The sequence below is a fragment of the Oncorhynchus mykiss genome, chromosome 17 (genome assembly GCF_057628025.1).
Source record: "Oncorhynchus mykiss isolate SJ-2025 chromosome 17, ASM5762802v1, whole genome shotgun sequence".
Taxonomy (NCBI): domain Eukaryota; kingdom Metazoa; phylum Chordata; class Actinopteri; order Salmoniformes; family Salmonidae; genus Oncorhynchus; species Oncorhynchus mykiss.
This window is the reverse complement of record NC_143038.1, coordinates 60,101,568-60,123,436: the sequence shown is the minus strand read 5'-3', so window position 1 is coordinate 60,123,436 and position 21,869 is coordinate 60,101,568. Positions and strand designations below refer to the sequence as shown.

At 44.2% G+C, this 21,869-nt stretch overlaps 1 protein-coding gene across 5 annotated transcripts in view; it reads left to right on the top strand.

Moving 5' to 3' along the window:
* Nucleotides 1-21,869, top strand: part of LOC110494603 (E3 ubiquitin-protein ligase PDZRN3-B) — a 562,549-nt gene that overhangs the window by 532,736 nt on the left and 7,944 nt on the right. For all 5 annotated transcript variants that reach the window (XM_090206180.1, XM_090206179.1, XM_021569817.3 and 2 more), the window contains 2 exons: nt 17,421-17,674; nt 19,022-19,109. In XM_090206180.1, the coding sequence (XP_090062306.1) occupies nt 17,421-17,674; nt 19,022-19,109 (342 nt within the window). The remainder of the gene's footprint in view (nt 1-17,420; nt 17,675-19,021; nt 19,110-21,869) is intronic.

The window sequence follows — 21,869 nt, the reverse complement described above, 5'->3', positions numbered from 1 at the left end:
ATGTCACAGGAAGGCCATAAAGATCATCAAGGACATCAACCACCCGAGCCACTGCCTGTTCACCCCGCTATCATCCAGAAGGCGAGGTCAGTACAGGTGCATCAAAGCTGGGACCGAGAGACTGAAAAACAGCTTCTATCTCAAGGCCATCAGACTGTTAAACAGCCACCACTAACACTGAGTGGCTGCTGCCAACACACTGACACTGACTCAACTCCAGCCACTTTAATAATGGGAATTGATGGGAAATGATGTAAATATATCACTAGCCACTTTAAACAATGCTACCTTATATAATGTTACTTACCCTACATTATTCATCTCATATGCATACGTATATACTGTACTCTATATCATCGACTGTATCCTTATGTAATACATGTATCACTAGCCACTTTAAACTATGCCACTTTGTTTACATACTCATCTTATTTGTACATACTGTACTCGATACCATCTACTGTATCTTGCCTATGCTGCTCTGTACCATCACTCATATCCTTATGTACATATTCTTTATCCCCTTACACTGTGTACAAGACAGTAGTTTTGGAATTGTTAGTTAGATTACTTGTTATTACTGCATTGTCGGAACTAGAAGCACAAGCATTTCGCTACACTCGCATTAACCTTTCTGATCTCCCCATCCCGGATCCGGGTTCGTGAATACAGACTCAAGCTCATTACCATAACGCAACGTTAACTATTCATGAAAATCGCAAATGAAATGAAATAAATATGCTAGCTCTCAAGCTTAGCCTTTTGTTAACAACACTGTCATCTCAGATTTTCAAAATATGCTTGCAAAACCATTGCAAAACAAGCATTTGTGTAACAGTATTGATGGCTAACGTAGCATTTAGCATTAGCATTCAGCTGGCAACATTTACACAAAAAAACAGAAAAGCATTCAAAAAAATCATTTACCTTTGAAGAACTTCAGATGTTTTCAATGAGGAGACTCTCAGATAGCAAATGTTCAGTTTTTCCTGAAAGATTATTTGTTTAGGACAAATCGCTCCGTTTTCTGCGTCACGTTTAGCTATGAAAAAACCCCTGTATCCAGGATTGTGTAAATCTATCAGCAAGCTCATTAGCATAACACAACGTTAACTATTTATGAAAATCGCAAATGAAATGAAATAAATATGCCATCTCTCAAGCTTAGCCTTTTGTAAACAACACTGTCATCTCAGATTTTCAAAATATGCTTCTCAACCATAGGAAAACAATAATTTGTGTAAAAGTAGCTAGCTAGAGTTAGCATTTCGCGTTAGCATTTAGCGTTAGCATTAGCGTTAGCATCCAGCACGCAACATTAACAAAAACATAAAAGCCTTCAAATAAAATCATTTACCTTTGAAGAACTTCTGATGTTTTCAATGAGGATACTCTCAGTTAGATAGCAGATGCTCAGTTTTTCCAAAAAGATTCCTTGTGTATTAGAAATAGCTCCGTTTTATACATCACATTTGGCTACCAAAAAAAATCCATAAATTCAGTCCTCAAAACGCAAACTTTTTTCCAAATTAACTCCATAATATCGACTGAAAACATGGCAAACGTTGTTTAGAATCAATCATCAAGGTGTTTTTCACATATCTCTTCATTGATACATCGTTCTTGGACACATGCTTTCTCCCCTGAATCAAATGGTAAAGTAGAAGCAGCTGGCAACTGCGCACCGAATTCGACGCAGGACACCAGGCGGACACTTGGAAAATGTAGTCTCTTATGGTCAATCTTCCAATGATATGCCTACAAATACGTCACAATGCTGCTAAGACCTTGGGCGAACGACAGAAAGTGTAGGCTCATTCGTTGCGCAATCACAGCCATATAAGGAGAGAATGGAAAACAGAGCTTCAGAAATTCTGCTAATTCCTGGGTGATGCATCATCTTGGTTTCGCCTGTAGAATGAGTTCTGGGGCACTTACAGACAAAATCTTTGCAGATTCTGAAACTTCAGAGTGTTTTCTTTCCAAAACTGAATAGAATATGCATAGTCGAGCATCTTTTCGTGACAAAATATCGCGCTTAAAACGGGAACGTTTTTTATCCAAAAATGAAATAGCGCCCCTAGAGCTCTAACAGGTTAACATCTGCTAACCATGTGTATGTGACAAATAACATTTGATTTGATTTGATTTGATTTTTATTTCCAGGTAGAACTCTTTTGGGTTCCGTGTAGAACCCTATGTGTAAAGGGTTCCACATTAAACTCGAAAGGGTTCTACCTGGAACCAAAAATGGTTCTTCAAAGAGTTTTTCTATGAGGACAGCCGAAGAACCCTTTTAGGCTCTAGATAGCACCTTTTTGTCTAAGAGTGTATATTAATCTTAAAGCAGGTATGCACTACCAATGAGTTAATAAGAACACAACGAGAGATTTTGTCAGCAGACAAGGCTTTAGCTCCAAGTGTCTCACTCTGACAGACAAGGCTTTAGCTCCAAGTGTCTCACTCTGACAGACTGGGCTTTAGTCTTATGAGCAGAACCCCGGTAATGTTTTCTAGCTTTGGGTTTTTGTCTCTGTTCTTCCTTGAAGGGCACCAGCTGAGTGTTGTCAGCATATTACATACCCATTTAGTGAGCAGGGTGCTGCTGTGTGGCAGGCTGCATGGTGGCTATTTAAGTGAAGTTAATGAGCAAGCTCTGTGTGGATTTCCCTTATTGTTCCCTAAGAAGCTGTTCTGTTCCCATTAGTGAGAGATGACAGCCCTGGCCCTGTCTCAGTATTGTGTCTGCAAATCACCCTGCTTTGATCATTGCAGGTCTGGTTCAAAATGACTAAAAGGTTTTGCCCTGACTGGAGGACTCTGGTAAGGAAGGGGTATGTTTGTGTGATGGTAAATGGATTCTGGGTTTGGGTCAATCAAACAGCTGATGTGATAGGGACCAGACAACCCCATCTTCTTCTCCATTTCATGTTTTCACCCACCAGCCCCCTACAAAAAAACATGACAGCAAGAAGATGGTACTAGAGGGAGGCAGCGAGTTTCTTTGTTCCTCTCCATCTCCAGCCACAGCCAGGCTGTCATTCTCCCTGTCGATTACTGTTGATTGGCAGGCTGTTAGCTGGCTGTTAGCTGGCTGTTCGCTGGCTGTTCGTTGGCTGTTCGTTGGCTGTTCGCTGGCTGTTCACTGGCTGTTAGCAGGCTGTTAGCTGGTGGAGTCCTACTGTTTGTCTTTTGGCTCCCTCCTTCCCTCCGTCTTGCCCATTACTCCTACCTGGAGGGAGAGCCACCTGACCAGACTGAGCCAGGCAGAGCAGACAAAGCCGCTCAGCTGCTCCGTGTTTCACATCAAACCCTATTCATCAGTGGGAGCTAACCTCAGACTAGCCCATCAGCAACCTTCCCTCCCTTCTTTCCTCCCCGATCACACAGAGAATGCTTACATGCCTTTCAACTTGATACATCTTTTTGTATTGATGCACCTTGACTTGAATGATACACAAAATAAATAAAGAAGGATGTTGTCAGCCTTGGTTTCCCCGGGCCACTCTGCTGGATAAAAGATTAAGCATCATCTCAATGGGACATTACCAGTAAAGGAAAATATTAGCAATTCGATTAACCTTCCTTGCACTGTAAAACCGTCTGGCTTGTTGCGTAAGTGGCAGCAGGATAGTGGCTTATAAACCATGGGATTGTTGTGTTGTGCAGATTCATTTTGGTCACTCACTCACTGTCCTGAGGAGTGTGCCTCAGGCCGGGGTTGAGGTGAGGTCACTTCCTGTTAGAACAGGACCTGTACTGTGACAGGGAGGGTGGTCTCAGGCTTCCAATAATCTGCCAACGTGTCTTTAAAATAATTGATTTTCAGAACATTATGTTTATTTTTACTGTGGTTATTTTATTGTCCTACTCCTGTGTCAGTTGGATGTGGGTAAACATTGCCTTTTCACTGCCAGCATATACAGTGGGCCAACAAAGTATTTAGTCAGCCACCAATTGTGCATGTTCTCCCACTTAAAAAGATGGGAGAGAAATCCAGAAAATCACATTGTAGGATGTTTTATGAATTTATTTGCAAATTATGGTGGAAAATAAGTATTTGGTCACCTACAAACAAGCAAGATTTCTGGCTCTCACAGACCTGTAACTTCTTTAAGAGGCTCCTCTGTCCTCCACTCGTTACCTGTATTAATGGCACCTGTTTGAACTTGTTATCAGTATAAAAGTCCACAACCTCAAACAGTCACACTCCAAACTCCACTATAGCCAAGACCAAAGAGCTGTCAAAGGACATCAGAAACAAAATTGTAGACCTGCACCAGACTGGGAAGACTGAATCTGCAATAGGTAAGCAGCTTGGTTTGAAGAAATCAACTGTGGGAGCAATTATTAGGAAATGGAAGACATACAAGACCACTGATAATCTCCCTCAATCTGGGGCTCCACGCAAGATCTCACCCCGTGGGGTCAAAATGATCACAAGAACAGTGAGCAAAAATCCCAGAACCACACGGGGAACCTAGTGAATGACCTGCAGAGAGCTGGGACCAAAGTAACAAAGCCTACCATCAGTAACACACTACGCTGCCAGGGACTCAAATCCTGCAGTGCCAGACGTGTCCCCCTGCTTAAGCCAGTACATGTCCAGGCCCGTCTGAAGTTTGCTAGAGAGCGTTTGGATGATCCAGAAGAAGATTGGGAGAATGTCATATGGTCAGATGAAACCAAAATATAACTTTTTGGTAAAAACTCAACTTGTCGTGTTTGGAGGACAAAGAATGCTGAGTTGCATCCAAAGAACACCATACCTACTGTGAAGCATGGGGGTGGAAACATCATGCTTTGGGGCTGTTTTTCTGCAAAGTGACCAGGACGACTGATCCGTGTAAAGGAAAGAATAAATGGGGCCATGTATTGTGAGATTTTGAGTGAAAACCTCCTTCCATCAGCAAGGTCATTGAAGATGAAACGTGGCTGGGTCTTTCAGCATGACAATGATCCCAAACACACCGCCCGGGCAACGAAGGAGTGGCTTCGTAAGAAGCATTTCAAGGTCCTGGAGTGGCCTAGCCAGTCTCCAGATCTCAACCCCATAGAAAATCTTTGGAGGGAGTTGAAAGTCCGTGTTGCCCAGCAACAGCCCCAAAACATCACTGCTCTAGAGGAGATCTGCATGGAGGAATGGGCCAAAATACCAGTAACAGTGTGTGAAAACCTTGTGAAGACTTACAGAAAACATTTGACCTCTGTCATTGCCAACAAAGGGTATATAACAAAGTATTGAGATAAACTTTTGTTATTGACCAAATACTTATTTTCCACCATCATTTGCAAATACATTCATTAAAAATCCTACAATGTGATTTTCTGGATGTTTTTCTCTTATTTTGTCTGTCATAGTTGTAGTGTACCTATGATGAAAATTACAGGCCTCTCATCTTTTTAAGTGGGAGAACTTGCACAATTGGTGGCTGACTAAATACTTTTTTGCTCCACTGTATCTTCACATGGCTTCGGTCTTTCCATTATTACAATCCGTGGATCAGACCTCGGGGCCTTTCTGTGTGTGAGTGCATGCATGCGTGCATCTGTCTGTCTGCATGCATGCCCAAGTTCAGGTAGGCATGTGCCAGACAGTGCCATGTGGCCACCTTATGAGAGAGTTCAAAAGGGTGTGTGTGTGTGTGTGTGTGTGTGTTTGTGTGTTTGTGTGTGTGTGTGTGTTTGCCCTCATGCCTGTTAAATTACTCCTATGGGGCTGGAGCTGTGGTTGAAGACCGAGATCAGGGTGGTCTGTGTTGTCTGTGTCAGGGAGACCTAGGATGGGATACATTGGGGATCAGACAGCAGGCTTGTTTCATCTACTGATAATACACACAGATCCTCTAGATCAGGGTGCCTGGCACACTGCCCCCACACACACACACACACACACACACACACACACACACACACACACACACACACACACAGCTCCCTGGGGTTTTATTGATCCTCAACACTCCCTGCTACTCTCTCTATTTCTCACTGTTTACGCACACCTACTGCTCCCAGACAGAGACAGCATCGCTATCCTTCTAGTTAGTTATGGGTACAAATCTCCGGTCTAGTGGGTGTGTCATCTATACTAATAATGACATTTTAACAAAGTTGGTTTAGAAATCCCTGTTGAATCCTTTTCTTTGCCTCTTCAGTTGACTCTTGAAATTGAGCGCAATAAGCTAAATGCTACAAAAAAGGCTTAACAGATCATATGAGTCATGTCTTTTAAACCATCTACTTAACAAAAAATCTTCTATACTATGCCAAATATGTGAAGATCAGTTATGACATTGATTTCAATGAAGAAACCCTTTGAAAAGCCTCTGTTTAGGAAAGAGTATTAGTAAGCAGCATGAAAGGCAGCCTGAAGGCAGAAGAAGTACAGATAATTACAGCTTTGAGCAGGGCAGGCTAGGTATGGGAGGGAGGGAGTGTCTCAGTCCCCCCTCTATGTAAACTTGACCCCTAGAACAGCCTGAACCCCATGCTCAAGCCTCACAGCTGGAAAGGTAAGTGCCATGCAGAGATGCAAGCTCTGCTGCTTTTGTCAGGGCAGTGAAGGTAGGGAGCTGGAAACTGTCTGACAGTCCTGTCTGACCGACGGCTCTTAATCTCTCCACAAGTGGCCTGTAATGGTCCTGGCGCCTGTCTGTGTTTCATAGAAGACCCAGGGCTTAATGAGACTTCCAACACAAGCCCCCCATTCAAGCTCTGATCCAGACGGGAGTTGGCCTCATCAACGTTTTCACTGCTGCTTGACTATGTCGTCTTTACAGCTCGTTATAGAGGGAGAGTTTGAGTAAAGAAAGAGATTGACACAAACAGATTCCATGCATTTGTGTTCTGAGACAGCAGTGAGATACTATTGGACCCCTTGTTGGCAATATTTTTCACTCCAAAATATTCTGATATTCATCAAAAGTATATGAAAATTGACCTCGTTCCAAAAAGACTTAAGCATGTCTTCCTTCAGCCGGACAGAAGAGAATGAGATGAAATATTTGTCCAACATGGCTCTGACCCCCACTGTCAGGAACCCTGTCATTAAAGCAGCATGACATCTGGAGCTCCAGGATGGCTCTCCCGCTCTTCCTCCCCCTCTCCCCCTCTCCTGGTAATGAGGCTTGACAGAGGCGGGGTGGGGAGACAAAGCGGGCTATGCTGATGGGATGGCTGGAGGAGCCCACTACACTGTGTTTAATAACAGGCAGGTTCACCCTGGTGTGCCTCCACATCTGTTCAACACTGTAGCAGGTGGCAAGCAGCCACAGGGGAGCGCTCCTCCTCGCACCAGCCCATGTCCCCCGTTCCTCCGTCAAGCCTGAGGATGGCACTGAGGAGCATAGACACCATATGTAGATACAACAGCACAAACCACAAACACACTCTGAAACAAGTTATGCAATGCACTAAAGACAGAGAGAGAATTGATTGCCAATCACTATAACACTGTGAAGAAGAAAACGAAGAAGGTGTAAATGTACCCATAGTGTCAGACATGGAAAAACAACTGATAGACAGTATAATAGCAGTTTGAACTCTCAGTATGGCGTACTTGTACAGTAGATGGTTGGTCATGTTTTGCTGCTTTCTGAGTGGTTATTGTGAAGCATTATTCTTCATTTACTCTCTGGAATGACACGAGGTGGTCTCTGGCTGCACTCTACCAGGCCGATAGAAATACAATACTGGAGGTTATAACAATGACATGAAGATTATTACAGTGCCTTGCGAAAGTATTCTGCCCCCTTGAACTTTGCGAACTTTTGCCACATTTCAGGCTTCAAACATAAAGATATAAAACTGTATTTTTTTGTGAAGAATCAACAACAAGTGGGACACAATCATGAAGTGGAACGACATTTATTGGATATTTCAAACTTTTTTAACAAATCAAAAACTGAAAAATTGGGCGTGCAAAATTATTCAGCCCCCTTAAGTTAATATTTTGTAGCGCCACCTTTTTCTGCGATTACAACTGTAAGTCGCTTGGGGTATGTCTCTATCAGTTTTGCACATCGAGAGACTGACATTTTTTCCCATTCCTCCTTGCAAAACAGCTCGAGCTCAGTGAGGTTGGATGGAGAGCATTTGTGAACAGCAGTTTTCAGTTCTCTCCACAGATTCTCGATTGGATTCAGGTCTGGACTTTGACTTGGCCATTCTAACACCTGGATATGTTTATTTTTGAACCATTCCATTGTAGATTTTGCTTTATGTTTTGGATCATTGTCTTGTTGGAAGACAAATCTCCGTCCCAGTCTCAGGTCTTTTGCAGACTCCATCAGGTTTTCTTCCAGAATGGTCCTGTATTTGGCTCCATCCATCTTCCCATCAATTTTAACCATCTTCCCTGTCCCTGCTGAAGAAAAGTAGGCCCAAACCATGATGCTGCCACCACCATGTTTGACAGTGGGGATGGTGTGTTCAGGGTGATGAGCTGTGTTGCTTCTACGCCAAACATAACGTTTTGCATTGTTGCCAAAAAGTTCAATTTTGGTTTCATCTGACCAGAGCACCTTCTTCCACATGTTTGGTGTGTCTCCCAGGTGGCTTGTGGCAAACTTTAAACGACACTTTCTATGGATATCTTTAAGAAATGTCTTTCTTCTTGCCACTCTTCCATAAAGGCCAGATTTGTGCAATATACGACTGATTGTTGTCCTATGGACAGAGTCTCCCACCTCAGCTGTAGATCTCTGCAGTTCATCCAGAGTGATCATGGGCCTCTTGGCTGCATCTCTGATCAGTCTTCTCCTTGTATGAGCTGAAAGTATAGAGGGACGGCCAGGTCTTGGTAGATTTGCAGTGGTCTGATACTCCTTCCATTTCAATATTATCGCTTGCACAGTGCTCCTTGGGATGTTTAAAGCTTGGGAAATCTTTTTGTATCCAAATCCGGCTTTAAACTTCTTCACACCAGTATCTCGGACCTGCCTGGTGTGTTCCTTGTTCTTCATGATGCTCTCTGCGCTTTTGACGGACCTCTGAGACTATCACAGTGCAGGTGCATTTATACGGAGACTTGATTACACACAGGTGGATTGTATTTATCATCATTAGTCATTTAGGTCAACATTGGATCATTCAGAGATCCTCACTGAACTTCTGGAGAGAGTTTGCTGCACTGAAAGTAAAGGGGCTGAAAAATTTTGCACGCACAATTTTCCAGTTTTTGATTTGTTAAAAAAGTTTGAAATATCCAATAAATGTCGTTCCACTTCATTATTGTGTCCCACTTGTTGTTGATTCTTCACAAAAAAATACAGTTTTATATCTTTATGTTTGAAGCCTGAAATGTGGCAAAAGGTCGCAAAGTTCAAGGGGGGCGAATACTTTCGCAAGGCACTGTACATTTGCCACAAAGGCCCGGCAGTATCCTGAAATAGAAAGACATCATTTGGACCCATATTGGGTCACAGATTACAGTGTGGGAAGACAGACAGACAGACAGACAGACAGACAGACAGACAGACAGACAGACAGACAGACAGAGGTGGGACGGTTCCTTTTATGAGGACATAATATTTCCTCAACTGCGTTATTCTGTATGTGGACAGAAACACCCAGAGAGATGAACAATATAAGCCACCTTTCTGCTCAGCTATATTGTCTTGTTCAAAACAATGTTCAAAACAATCACCCATTGTAGGCCAAAAACTATTCAGAATCGTTGTAATGCATTTGGTAGCTTCACCTCTTGCTATCAAGTAAATGTGCTTGTGTACTTCTGTTTGCATTTGTTTCTCAAAACAAAACCCATTCCTGCACTGTGGATGGTAACTGTTCATTTACAGTTACACATCTCTTTCATTGGAGTCTTATGTACAAACCCAGAGACTGGTAATGTAGTTGGTAGTGATATGACATGATTAAGAGAGAACCATTCTAGGCCTACCCTGTGAATACCCCAATGTGTCCCCTGTGTCTGTCTGTAATACACTGTCATGAATAAACCATCTCAACAGACAGAGAGAGGGGTTTAAGCATTTATTAAAGCACACCAAGATGCGGGGGCCATTTTGCTAGAGGGTCATTATTCCTCATTATGTATCTGAGCTGCTATTCACCAGGAGCCCTTCACTGACAGGGCTACCACACACAGGGCTATCGCAGACAACCCTGAGGCAACGGCTGAGGACAGGAACAAGTACAACAAGTCCCGTTAGAATCTCTGCAGAGTCATCAAAACGAACAAAAAGGACAATATAGGATTAAAAAGTGTGGTGATATTACGCAGGCTTCGACGGCCGTGGCTGTGGCAGCAGGGACTACAGTCCATTACGGAGCCTTGATCTGCCCAACCATACCTCTCTACCAGACGAAGTCAACACATTTTATGCATCAACAATAACACCCACCGAACCAGAGGACTGGTATTTCAGGGCGCATTCTCAGAGCACGCGCAGATCAGCTGGCAGGCATATTCACGGTCATTTTCAACATCTCCTTGTCCCAGTCTGTATTCACCATATGTTTTAAGATGACTACCATCATTCCTGTTCCCAATAACTCGAAGGCTTCATGTTACAATGATTACCGCCCTGTAGCACTCACATCTGTAATCATGAAGTGCTTTGAAATGCTGGTTATGGCACACATCAACTCCATCGTTCCAGACACCCTAGACTCACTCCAATTTACATACAACCCCATAGACGATGCAATCTCAATTGCACTCCACACTGCCCTCACCCACCTAGATAAGAGGAATACCTATGTGAGAATACTGTTCATTGACTACAGCTTAGTGTTCAACACCATTGTCCCCTCAAAATCCGTCACCAAGCTTAGGACCCTAGTACTGAACACCTCCTTTTGCAACTAGATCCTGGACTTCCTCTGCGATGCTCAACACGGGGGCCCCACAGGGGTGTGTGCTTAGTCCTCTCCTGTAATGCCTGTTCATCCACGACTGAGTGGCCACACACGACTCCAACACCGTCATCAAATTTGCTGATAACTTTGATGATATCGTTGCCGGTGATCAGGCCTAAGAAAGCCTACAGGGAGGAGGTCAGTGACCTGGCAGTGCGGTGCCGGGAAAACAACCTCTCCCTCAACATCAGTAAAACCAAGGAGCTGATAGTGGATTACAAGAAACAGGGTGGCGAGCACGCCCCCATCCACATCAACTGCGCTGTAGTGGAGCGGATAGAGACCTTAAAGTTCCTCAGGGTTCAAATCACTAAGGACTTTAAATGGTCCAAACGTACAGTCGTGAAGAAGGCTCGACAGCGCCTCTTCCCCCTCAGGAAGTTGAAAAAGTTTGGCATGGGCCCCTCAGATCCTCAAAGTTCTACAGCTTCACCATTGAGAGCATCTTGACTGGCTTTATCACTGCTTGCTATGGCAACAGCACCGCTCTCGATCGCATGGCGCTACAGAGGGTGGTGAGGACAACCCAGTACATCACTAGGGTCAAGCTCCCTGCCATCCTGGACCTCTATATCAGGCGGTGTGAATTGAAGGCCTGGAAAATCGTTAGACTCCAGCCACCCAAACCATAGACTGTTCTCTCTGCTTCAGCATGGCAAGTGGTACAGGTGCATCAAGTCTGACACCACCAGGCTCCTGAACATTTTCTATCCTCAAGCTATAAGACTGCTAAATAGCTAACAAAATGACTACACGGACTATCTGAGTTGACCCTTGTATTTATTTTAAAAAATGTCACTATGCACACTGTCTCTATGCACACAACTCTACACACTCACACACCAACACACACATAAAATGCATGCACACACACACACTCGCATTCAATCATCATATATGCTGCTGCTACTCTACTCAAAATTATGTGGACACCCCTTAAAATTAGTGAATTTAGATATTTCAGCCAAACCCATTGTTGGGTACGAAGACCCGTCGCGCACCTATACAGAAAAACCCTACACTGACAATAAACAATCTCTGACAAAGACATGAGGGGAAACAGAGGGTTAAATACACAACAGGTAATGAATGGGATTTAAAAAAGGTGTGTGGGAAGACAAGACAAAACCAATGGAAAATGAAAAATGGATCAATGATGGCTAGAAGACCGGTGACGTCGAACGCCGAGCACCGCCCGAACAAGGAGAGGCAACGACTTCGGCAGAGTTCCAAACTGCCTCTGGAAGCAATGTCAGCACAAGAACTGTTCATCGGGAGCTTAATGAAATGGGTTTTCATGGCTGAGCAGCCTCACACAAGCCTAAGATCACCATACGCAATGCCAAGCATCGGTGGGAGTGGTGTAAATCTCGCCGCCATTGGACTCTGGAGCAGTGGAAACGCATTCTCTGGAGTGATGAATCACGCTTCACTATCTGGCAGTCCGATGGACGAGTCTGTGTTTGTCGGATGCCAGGAGAACGCTACCTACCCCAATGCATAGTGCCAACTGTAAAGTTTGGTGGAGGAGTAATATTGGTCTGGGGTTGTTTTTCATATTTCGGGCTAGGCCCCTTAGTTCCAGTGAAGGGAAATCTTAATGCTACAGCATACAATGATAATCTAGACGATTCTGTGCTTCCGACTTTGTGGTAACAGTTTGGGGAAGGCCCTTTCCTGTTTTAACATGAAAATGCCCCCGTGCACAAAACAAGGTCCCTACAGAAATGATTTGTCAAGATCGGTGTGGAAGAACTTGACTGGCCTGCACAGTGCCCTGACCTCAACCCATTGAACACCTTTGGGAGCAATTGGAATGCCGACTGCAAGCCTGGCCTAATTGCCTAACATCAGTGGCCGACCTCACTAATGCTCTTGTGGCTGACTGGAAGCAAGTCTTTGCAGCAATGTACCAACATCTACTGGAAAGCCTTCTCAGAAGAGTGGAGGCTGTTATAGCAGCAAAGGGGGGACCAACTCCATATTAATGGCCCTGATTTTGGAATGAGATGTTCGGCGAGCAGATGTCCACATACTTTCGGTCATGTAGTGTATATCCTGATGCCTAGTCAACTTACCCTTAAACATATCTATCTCTATAACTCCAGTATCCCAGCACATTGTAAGTATGATATTGAAACTGACCCTCATGTTCTTATTTTCATTTATTGTGTGTTTTTGTTCTACCTTTTACTGTGGGGGCCACCTGGGACCCAGAGCTTTAATTCCCTGTGTGGAGCTGAGGATGCCCCAGGTGGCTCCTGTAGCCCTGCTGCGATCCCTGTAGGATACGGCTTGATGCCATTAGTCACTGTCGTTTAAACAGACAAGTTTATTTTGATTGGGTGTGTTTGTAGTTTGTGTCCTGGCTTTCTGAGATGATTGAGAGAGGAAGGCATGGGTTACACACACAGCAGCTGTTTCTCTGAGTGTACTACTATATCATCTGAGATGAAGCCGTCTTGGGTAAAGGATGGTAGAGCTAACAGGAGATGCTGCCTGCTGGAGTAAAATATGATCCGCTGTCAGTCCTCACAGGGGGTGTGTGGAGAAATGAGCCTGTGTGTGCTGCTGCTGGGCTGCTGGTGGGATTGGTGACTGTGGGCCAGCAGAGGGAGATAGTGAAGGGTGACAGAGCCCTGGGTCCCAGCCCCACTGCCAGTGATTACTACCCCACTGGGTCAATCCCTCGTTCCCCTTTTGTTTCCATCTCCTGCCTTCACTGTGCAGCAACAGATAGAGGCAGACAGAGTCAGAGACTGCTGTGGTATACTGCCAGCAGACACACTCCACTCCCATCCTCATGTTATCCATGAGGATAACACACAGATTCGACCTCACGGCCAGATGTTCTATCCTGGCCAGTGTAAACCAATGTCACACAGCACAGCCTGTTTCAGAGCAATTCTCAGTCATCTCAGTTAAAACCGTTGTTCAAATTGTAAGTAAAAGGTGCTTGTTCCATATGTGTGGGAAACTAGGAAAGCCCTTCTTGATTAGCACCTTACGTTGAGCTCATTAAGAGGAAAGCAGCAGAATGCCTAAAGGAAGTGATTCTGGGTATTTTATTGATCTACTATGGATAACAGTATATCCCATGCTTATATCAGATTAGGAGAAAGTAATCAGTAGTGTCTTTTTCAGCCTGCCATGCTTATTAGCGGAATTCGTTTCTTTCTATTTGTTCTGTAATCCTCTGTAAACCTGCCTGCTGCAGTAAATAAAGACTGCTGTGTTTTTAACTCAGAAATGTAAAGACTTTCCCCACAGTCAGTCGAAAGAATAAAACCCACACAAACCACACACACTCAGAATGAGACCATTAACAAGCTCACCAAGCCGTACTGCTTTTTTGTTGAACATTTTTAAACGTGAAATAAAAGAAGGGATTAACTGTAGTTGGGAACTGAATTAACCCACATTGAGAAAACACTTCCACTGCCACTCAAGCAGCTATAGGCCCCCTGAAACTAAGCCGTCAAGCCTCCCTCCACTCTCTCTATCACGTCAGCCCTTCCTCTCTCTGTTAAAATAAATTCAGACTTTGAAGAATTTTCTTAAGAGGTGTATTGAACCATAAAGAGAGACTTTAGAGAGAGAAGTGAGCGCCACTCATGGTCCCTTCTGAACAAGTGTCTATATAAACAGAGGTTACCAGGGCTCTCCTGCCTACCCACTGTTGAAAGGTACCGTCTTTACCTGGCCATTTCCACTCTATTCACCTCACTGGCTGCATCGCCTAAAGGAAAAGAAACAGTCCTTCTTTAATTATGTACTCTTCTTTAATTAAGAAAGATTAGTTGGAGCATGAACAACTATATAAGAGACAAGTCTAACATGTTGCATTGTATGCCTGGGCTCAAATCTGTAGTTTCCGTAAAGCCTTTCCAATATAATATTTTCATCAATTATACTCAAAGTTCTACACCTCCACTTGGTGCTGTTGACGTTTCTTCCACATGACTTGAGTTCTCTTAAGGCAGCCCACAGCTACAGTATTGGGCTAGAATGAAAGTTACTTTTCTCACAAATTGACAGATACGCCTATTTGGCAGCAGGTCAGCAATCAGGGAGAGGTTGATATACACACACACACACACACACTACACACACACCTGCTGCCTTCATGCTAAAGTCTCAATCTGGATTTATTGGCATTCCATGGTTGTTTGGGGGTGAGTAAGGTTAAGGGAGGGTGGCTGGGCTGTTAATTTGTGTTCCTCATTACCTCCAGGACGAGACACAGACAGACATCTCTATCACATGTCTGAGGTCCAACATTCAACTCATTTTATGGCCAATGATAAAATTCTGAACATTTAGTCTGCTGTATCATGCCATCTCGGACTCCTTTCAAATGGCCTATTATTATGTGGAATGCTCCAGCTCTCCTGGAGGGGCCTGGCTTTGTCTCCGGGTCGCTGCCTTCAAGGACAACTGGGATTACAGGGCAAACAGGCCTGTCTGAGAAAGGGACCGCCACACAGACAAGACTCTGCTAACCCAGAGAAATGAACAGAGAGAGACAGAGAAAGCGGTGCCAGCGGAACTTTGTTTTTACTTTTTCTGTTTATAGCCAATGTGTGTTTGCCAAACGTCTCCAAAGCCTCTCAGCACTCGTCCTCACATTAATATTTTTTTATTATTTCAATTTCGTAATGATTCGGCACATCTCTTCTCATTCCATTTTCTCTCAATTATTAAATGCAAATTGTAAATAAATGAAAGTTATTACTTTTGGCCAAATTGTGACGTTGGAGAAGTGGAAATTGAACTCATTTGAGATGATACAATTATCCTCTAGGCTGGGATTAGCGTTAATCCTCTCTGGTTATTAGTGAGCACATAACCTCTTCAAAGTTGAAGTGCACAATGTCCCCTCCTCCTCCTTACACACATACACAGACACACACTCACAGCTCAGTGCTCTGTGGTGATGTCTTAGCATGGAGCACATTCTAAGATACAAGTATTACCACAGAGCACTTGGCAATTTACCATAGAAAGTTGGCAAATTTGGCTATTATAATAGGTATTAGATACAAGCACAACCAGACTGGAATCAGAATCCAGGATGGCACACATGCCATAATTAAGTCACAGGGACAGGGTTGACATTGCTGCTGTCCCTGTTCTACAGCCTCCCAGTTAAGCCTGAACTTCTGCTGTCAATTAGAATGAGACAAATATGGCAAGAGGAAACAGTAACAGTTTCAACCAATTCCACGCTTTTCAGAAAATTAATCCAGAGAGAGAGAACATGGCTAATGAGCTCCAGAGGTATACACCTGGACATCAGTCTTCTCAGTGAGCCCACAGTGGGCTATCTTGGTCACGGAGGGGGAGAGGAGAGCATGGCCAGCCACTGAAACGAGAAGAGCCCCCGGGCTCAGATCCTATCAAAGCTCTCACACGTCCAGGAATCACAAGCAAACAAATTCCAAATGCTGCGGAATTTGAGAGTGGAACTGGCGAAGGCTTTGGGAGAGGCCTGATAAGCCGAAAAGAGAGGCAGGCTGCTGACCCAGGGTGCCATGCAGCACTGCTAGCAGGAGGACAACCCATCTCGTGTGGTGCTGTCTTTTCTTCCTGACATCTTAATGAAGTTCACTCCTGTTTTGTTGTTTTGGCTGTTCTTTTTGGGGGTTAGGGTTTGGTCTAGGATTTTTGCTCTGGTGAACAGGTAGGCTACACAGTTCTCAGTGCTTTTTCTTTGTCATGTTTTGTCACGTAAAAACGACACGTTTTAATGAAATAATATTGTTCCTATACTGTTTTGACTATTATGTAACCACCTAAACAATGCATGTATAACAAACGGTAATTCCCTAATGATATACAATGACACATCCTCTTCATTATAAGGATTGAGAAGGCAGAGGGGATTGACTTTAGTGGCTCATCCCAATTTAACTAGCTTCTTCTGTGTGACACTGCAGTCCGGCCTGCTGCTCAAAATAATCTGCCCAGGTTAACATACTGCAGCAGCCTGGCATAGCAGCTAATCTCTGAGTGGAGGTCAGGTTCTTCTTCTTGATTAATTAAAGAGAGGCTCAGTCCTAATTAACGTCCTATGCTGCTTGGTCATGCTGTGACCCTGTCAAACAGACTGAGGCAGTAATACATTATCACACGCAACTGTCAAACCGGAATACTCTCCTCCTGGATTTTTGTGGAAATCCACAGACACACTCATCCAGTGATCTGATGGTGTAATCATCTACAATATGATGATATCAGGGCTTATGTAGCATGAGGAGGGATGTTGTATCATCTTGGGGATGTACTGTATCCATCTACTTACAATAAACCCCAGCTTGTGAACATGAGAGATGGGGGAAGCAATAGAGAGAGATTAATAGTGTAATTTAAGTATCTCTCATCCCCTCATTTACTCTGTGTGTGTGTTACAACAGTGTGTTGTGTACAAGCAAACTGTCATATAGCTACTGAAAAATAAATACTTTTAAAAGTCAAATCCAGACACCTAACGCTGTTCTTCTATAGTTAACCATATCCTGTCTCATCTGTGTGTGCAGGTGAATGGGAAGGACCTGTCCAAGGCCACCCATGACCAGGCAGTGGAGGTCTTCCGCACGGCCAAGGAGCCCATCATGGTCCATGTGCTTCGCCGGGCCCCCCGCCCCAAACCCTCCATCCCTGCCTCAGACACCGAGGTGGTAGACATCAGCACCCAGACAGACATCACCTTTCAACACATCATGGCCCTCACCAAGATACCTACCGCCACCCCCGCCGTGGCTGTGCTGGAGCAATACCTAATGCCTGAGGAGTGAGTTACAGTACACTGTCCTATCTGCTGGGATAGAGTTAAGGGGAGGGACAGGGTTAAAAGACAAGATGATTCCTTTCTTTTTGTTTTTGTCCATTCATGGTCAATGATTGGAAAAGGACTTGATAGGCAAAATAATGTTGTTGAAAACTTACCCGGTCAGTAAAGAAAAGGCTCAGGTAAAGGAAAAATATTTGGATACAGTGTCACTTTGCCAGTTCATTAAAACAGAACCTTCTAACTGAAGTTCATGTGAATGTTACAGCTGTCACTTAGTGAGATATCAGGTCCTGGGACACATGCTTAAATGAAGATGGCCTTGTTAATTTGTGTTAGCATATTGAATTACTACCTGTCTGTCGTCCACTAGCTGTGTGTCTGTGTGGCCCAGAGCTCACAGTCAATGTGTGGCCCGGAGCTGTGGCCCAGAGCTCACAGTCTATGTGTGGCCCGGAGCTCACAGTTTATATGTGGCCCGGAGCTCACAGTCTATGCGTGGCCCGGAGCTCACAGTCTATGCATGGCCCCGAGCTCACAGTCTATGCGTGGCCCAGAGCTCACAGTCTATGTATGGCCCAGAGCTCACAGTCTATGCGTGGCCCAGAGCTCACAGTCTATGCGTGGCCCAGAGCTCACAGTCTATGTGTGGCCCAGAGCTCACAGTCTATGCGTGGCCCAGAGCTCACAGTCTATGTGTGGCCCAGAGCTCACAGTCTACGTGTGGCCTGGAGCTGTGGCCCAGAGCTCACAGTCTATGCGTGACCCGGAGCTCACAGTCTATATGTGACCCGGAGCTCACAGTCTATGCGTGGCCCAGAGCTCACAGTCTATGCGTGACCCAGAGCTCACAGTCTATGCGTGGCCCAGAGCTCACAGTCTATGCGTGGCCCAGAGCTCACAGTCTACGTGTGGCCTGGAGCTGTGGCCCAAAGCTCACAGTCTATGCGTGGCCCAGAGCTCACAGTCTATGTGTGGCCCCGAGCTCACAGTCTATGTGTGTAACTCATTATCGGTAGGAACAGCTGCTCTTTAATCATCAATCATGATTATTTTAATTGATTTTAGTCAAATTAAAAACAGAACATTTTAATTTCTGATTAACCTCAGGCCAAAGACACTTCTTAAAACTTGATTTAAGATTCCACTCTTACAAAATAATGTGGGCAGTTGTTTTCCATTCTCAAGTCATTTCAAATTTAGCAATGTAATAAGATCTAACTGAAACACTGTAGTAACAGATTAATAATGACAAGCCTTGTAATCTGTAAGAACAATAGTGTTATTAGTTTCTGTAGGTCGCTCTATTTCCTATATAACTATCTTTATTGTGTTGAATTACTTTCATAGGCATTCCCCTGGGCACGAGTACTTTGACCCCAATGATTTCCTAGAGGGCATGCAGCAGGAGATGGATCGAGAGGAGCTGGAATATGAGGTAACAGACAGACGACTGACTCCCTTCTCTTTTTCTCCCTCTCACCATCTACCTTTCTCCTCCTCTCTACCCATCTCACCCTCTCTTCTTGTCCCCCTCTCCTCCTCTCTACCCATCTCACCCTCTCATCTTCTCCCCCTCTCTTCTTCTCACCCTCTCCTCCTCTCAACCCATATCACCCTCTTCTTCTCACCCTCTCCTCCTCTCTACCCATCTCACCCTCTCTTCTTGTCCCCCTCTCCTCCTCTCTACCCATCTCACCCTCTCATCTTCTCCCCCTCTCTTCTTCTCACCCTCTCCTCCTCTCTACCCACCTCACCCTCTTCTTCTCACCCTCTCCTCCTCTCTACCCATCTCACCCTCTCTTCTTGTCCCCCTCTCCTCCTCTCTACCCATTTCACCCTCTTCTTCTCCTTCTGTCTCCCCCTCTCCACCCCTTCTCTCCCTCTCACCTTCTCAATGAAGATAAAGTTGAATTCGGAGGTTTACATTCACTTAGGTAGGAGTCATTAAAACGTGTTTATTAACCACTCCAGAAATGTGTTGTTAACAAACTATAGTTTTGGCAAGTCGGTTTGGAAATCTACGTTGTGCATGACACAAGTCACTTTTCCAACAATTGTTTACAGACATATTATTTCACTTATAATTCACTGTATCACAATTCCAATGGGTCAGAAGTTTATATACACTAATTTGACTGTGCTTTAAACAGCTTGGAAAATTCCAGAAAATTATGTCATGGCTTTAGAAGCTTCTGATAGGCTAATTTGCATAATTTGAGTCAATTGGAGGTGTACTTGTGGATGTATTTCAAGGCCTACCTTCAAACTCAGTGCCTTTGTTTGACATCATGGGAAAATCAAAAGAAAATCAGCCAAGACCTCAGAAAAAAAATTGTAGACCTCCACAAGTCTGGTTCATCCTTGGCAGCAATTTCCAAACACCTGAAGGTACCACGTTCATCTGTACAAACAATGGTAAGTATAAACACCATGGGACCACGCAGATGTCATACTGCTCTGGAAGGAGATGCATTCTGTCTCCTAGAGATGAACGTACTTTGGTGCAAAAAGTGCAAATCAATCCCAGAACAACAGAAAAGGACCTTGTGAAGATGCTGGAGGAAACGGGAACAAAAATATCGATATCCACAGTAAAACGAATCCTATATCGACATAACCTGAAAGGCCGCTCAGCAAGGAAGAAGCCACTGCCCCAAAACCGTCATAAAAAGCCAGACTACAGGTTGTAACTGCACATGGGGACAAAGATCATACTTTTTGGAGAAATGTCCTCTGGTCTGATGAAACAAAAATAGAACTGTTTGGCCATAATGACCATCGTTATGTTTTGGGGAAAGGGGAGGCTAGCAAACCGAAGAACACATCCCAACTGTGAAGCACGGGGGTGGCAGCATCATGTTGAGGGGGTGCTTTGCTGCAGGAGGGACTGGTGCACTTCACAAAATAGATAGCATCATGAGGGAGGGAAATTATGTAGATATATTGAAGCAACATCTCAAAACATTGATATTTTGGGTCCATGGCCAGGAAACTCCCCAGACCTTAATCCCATTGAGAAGTTGTGGTCAATCCTCAAGAGGCGGGTGGAAAAACAAAACCCCACAAATTCTGACAAACTCCAACCATTGATTATGCAAGAGTGGGCTGCCATCAGTCAGGATGTGGCCCAGAAGTGAATTTACAGCATGCCAGGGCGGATTGAGGAGGTCTTGAAAAAGAAGGGTGAACACTGCAAATATTGACCCTTTGCATCAACTTCATGTAATTGACAATAAAAGCCTTTGACACTTATGAAATGCTTGTAATTATACTTCAGTATTTCATAGTAACATCTGACAAAAATATATAAAATCAGGTTAGCAGATGTTAATGCAAGTGTAGCGAAATGCTTGTGCTTCTAGTTCCGACAATGCAGTAATAACTAACGAGTAATCTAACCTAACAATTCCAAAACTACTACCTTATACACACAAGTGTAAAGGGATAAAGAATATGTACATAAAGATATATGAATGAGTGATGGTACAGAACGGCATAGGCAAGATGCAGTAGATGGTATCGAGTACATTATATACATATGAGATGAGTAATGTAGGGTATGTAAACAAAGTGGCATAGTTTAAAGTGGCTAGTGATACATGTATTACATAAAGATGCAGTAGATGATATAGAGCACAGTATATACATATACATTTGAGATGGGTAATGTAGGGTATGTAAACATTATATTAAGTAGCATTGTTTAAAGTGGCTAGTGATATATTTTTACATAAATTCCCATTATTAAAGTGGCTGGAGTTGAGTCAGTGTGTTGGCAGCAGCCACTCAATGTTAGTGGTGGCTGTTTAACAGTCTGATAGCCTTGAGATAGAAGCTGTTTTTCAGTCTCTCGGTCCCTGCTTTGATGCACCTGTACTGACCTCGTCTTCTGGATGATAGCGGGGTGAACAGGCAGTGGCTCGGGTGGTTGTTGTCCTTGATGATCTTTATGGCCTTCCTGTGACATCGGGTGGTGTAGGTGTCCTGGAGGGCAGGTAGTTTGCCCCTGGTGATGCGTTGTGCAGACCTCACTACCCTCTGGAGAGCCTTACGGTTGTGGGCGGAGCAGTTGCCGTACCAGGCGGTGATACAGCCCGACAGGATGCTCTCGATTGTGCATCTGTAGAAGTTTGTGAGTGCTTTTGGTGACATGCCAAATTTCTTCAGCCTCCTGAGGTTGAAGAGGCGCTGCTGC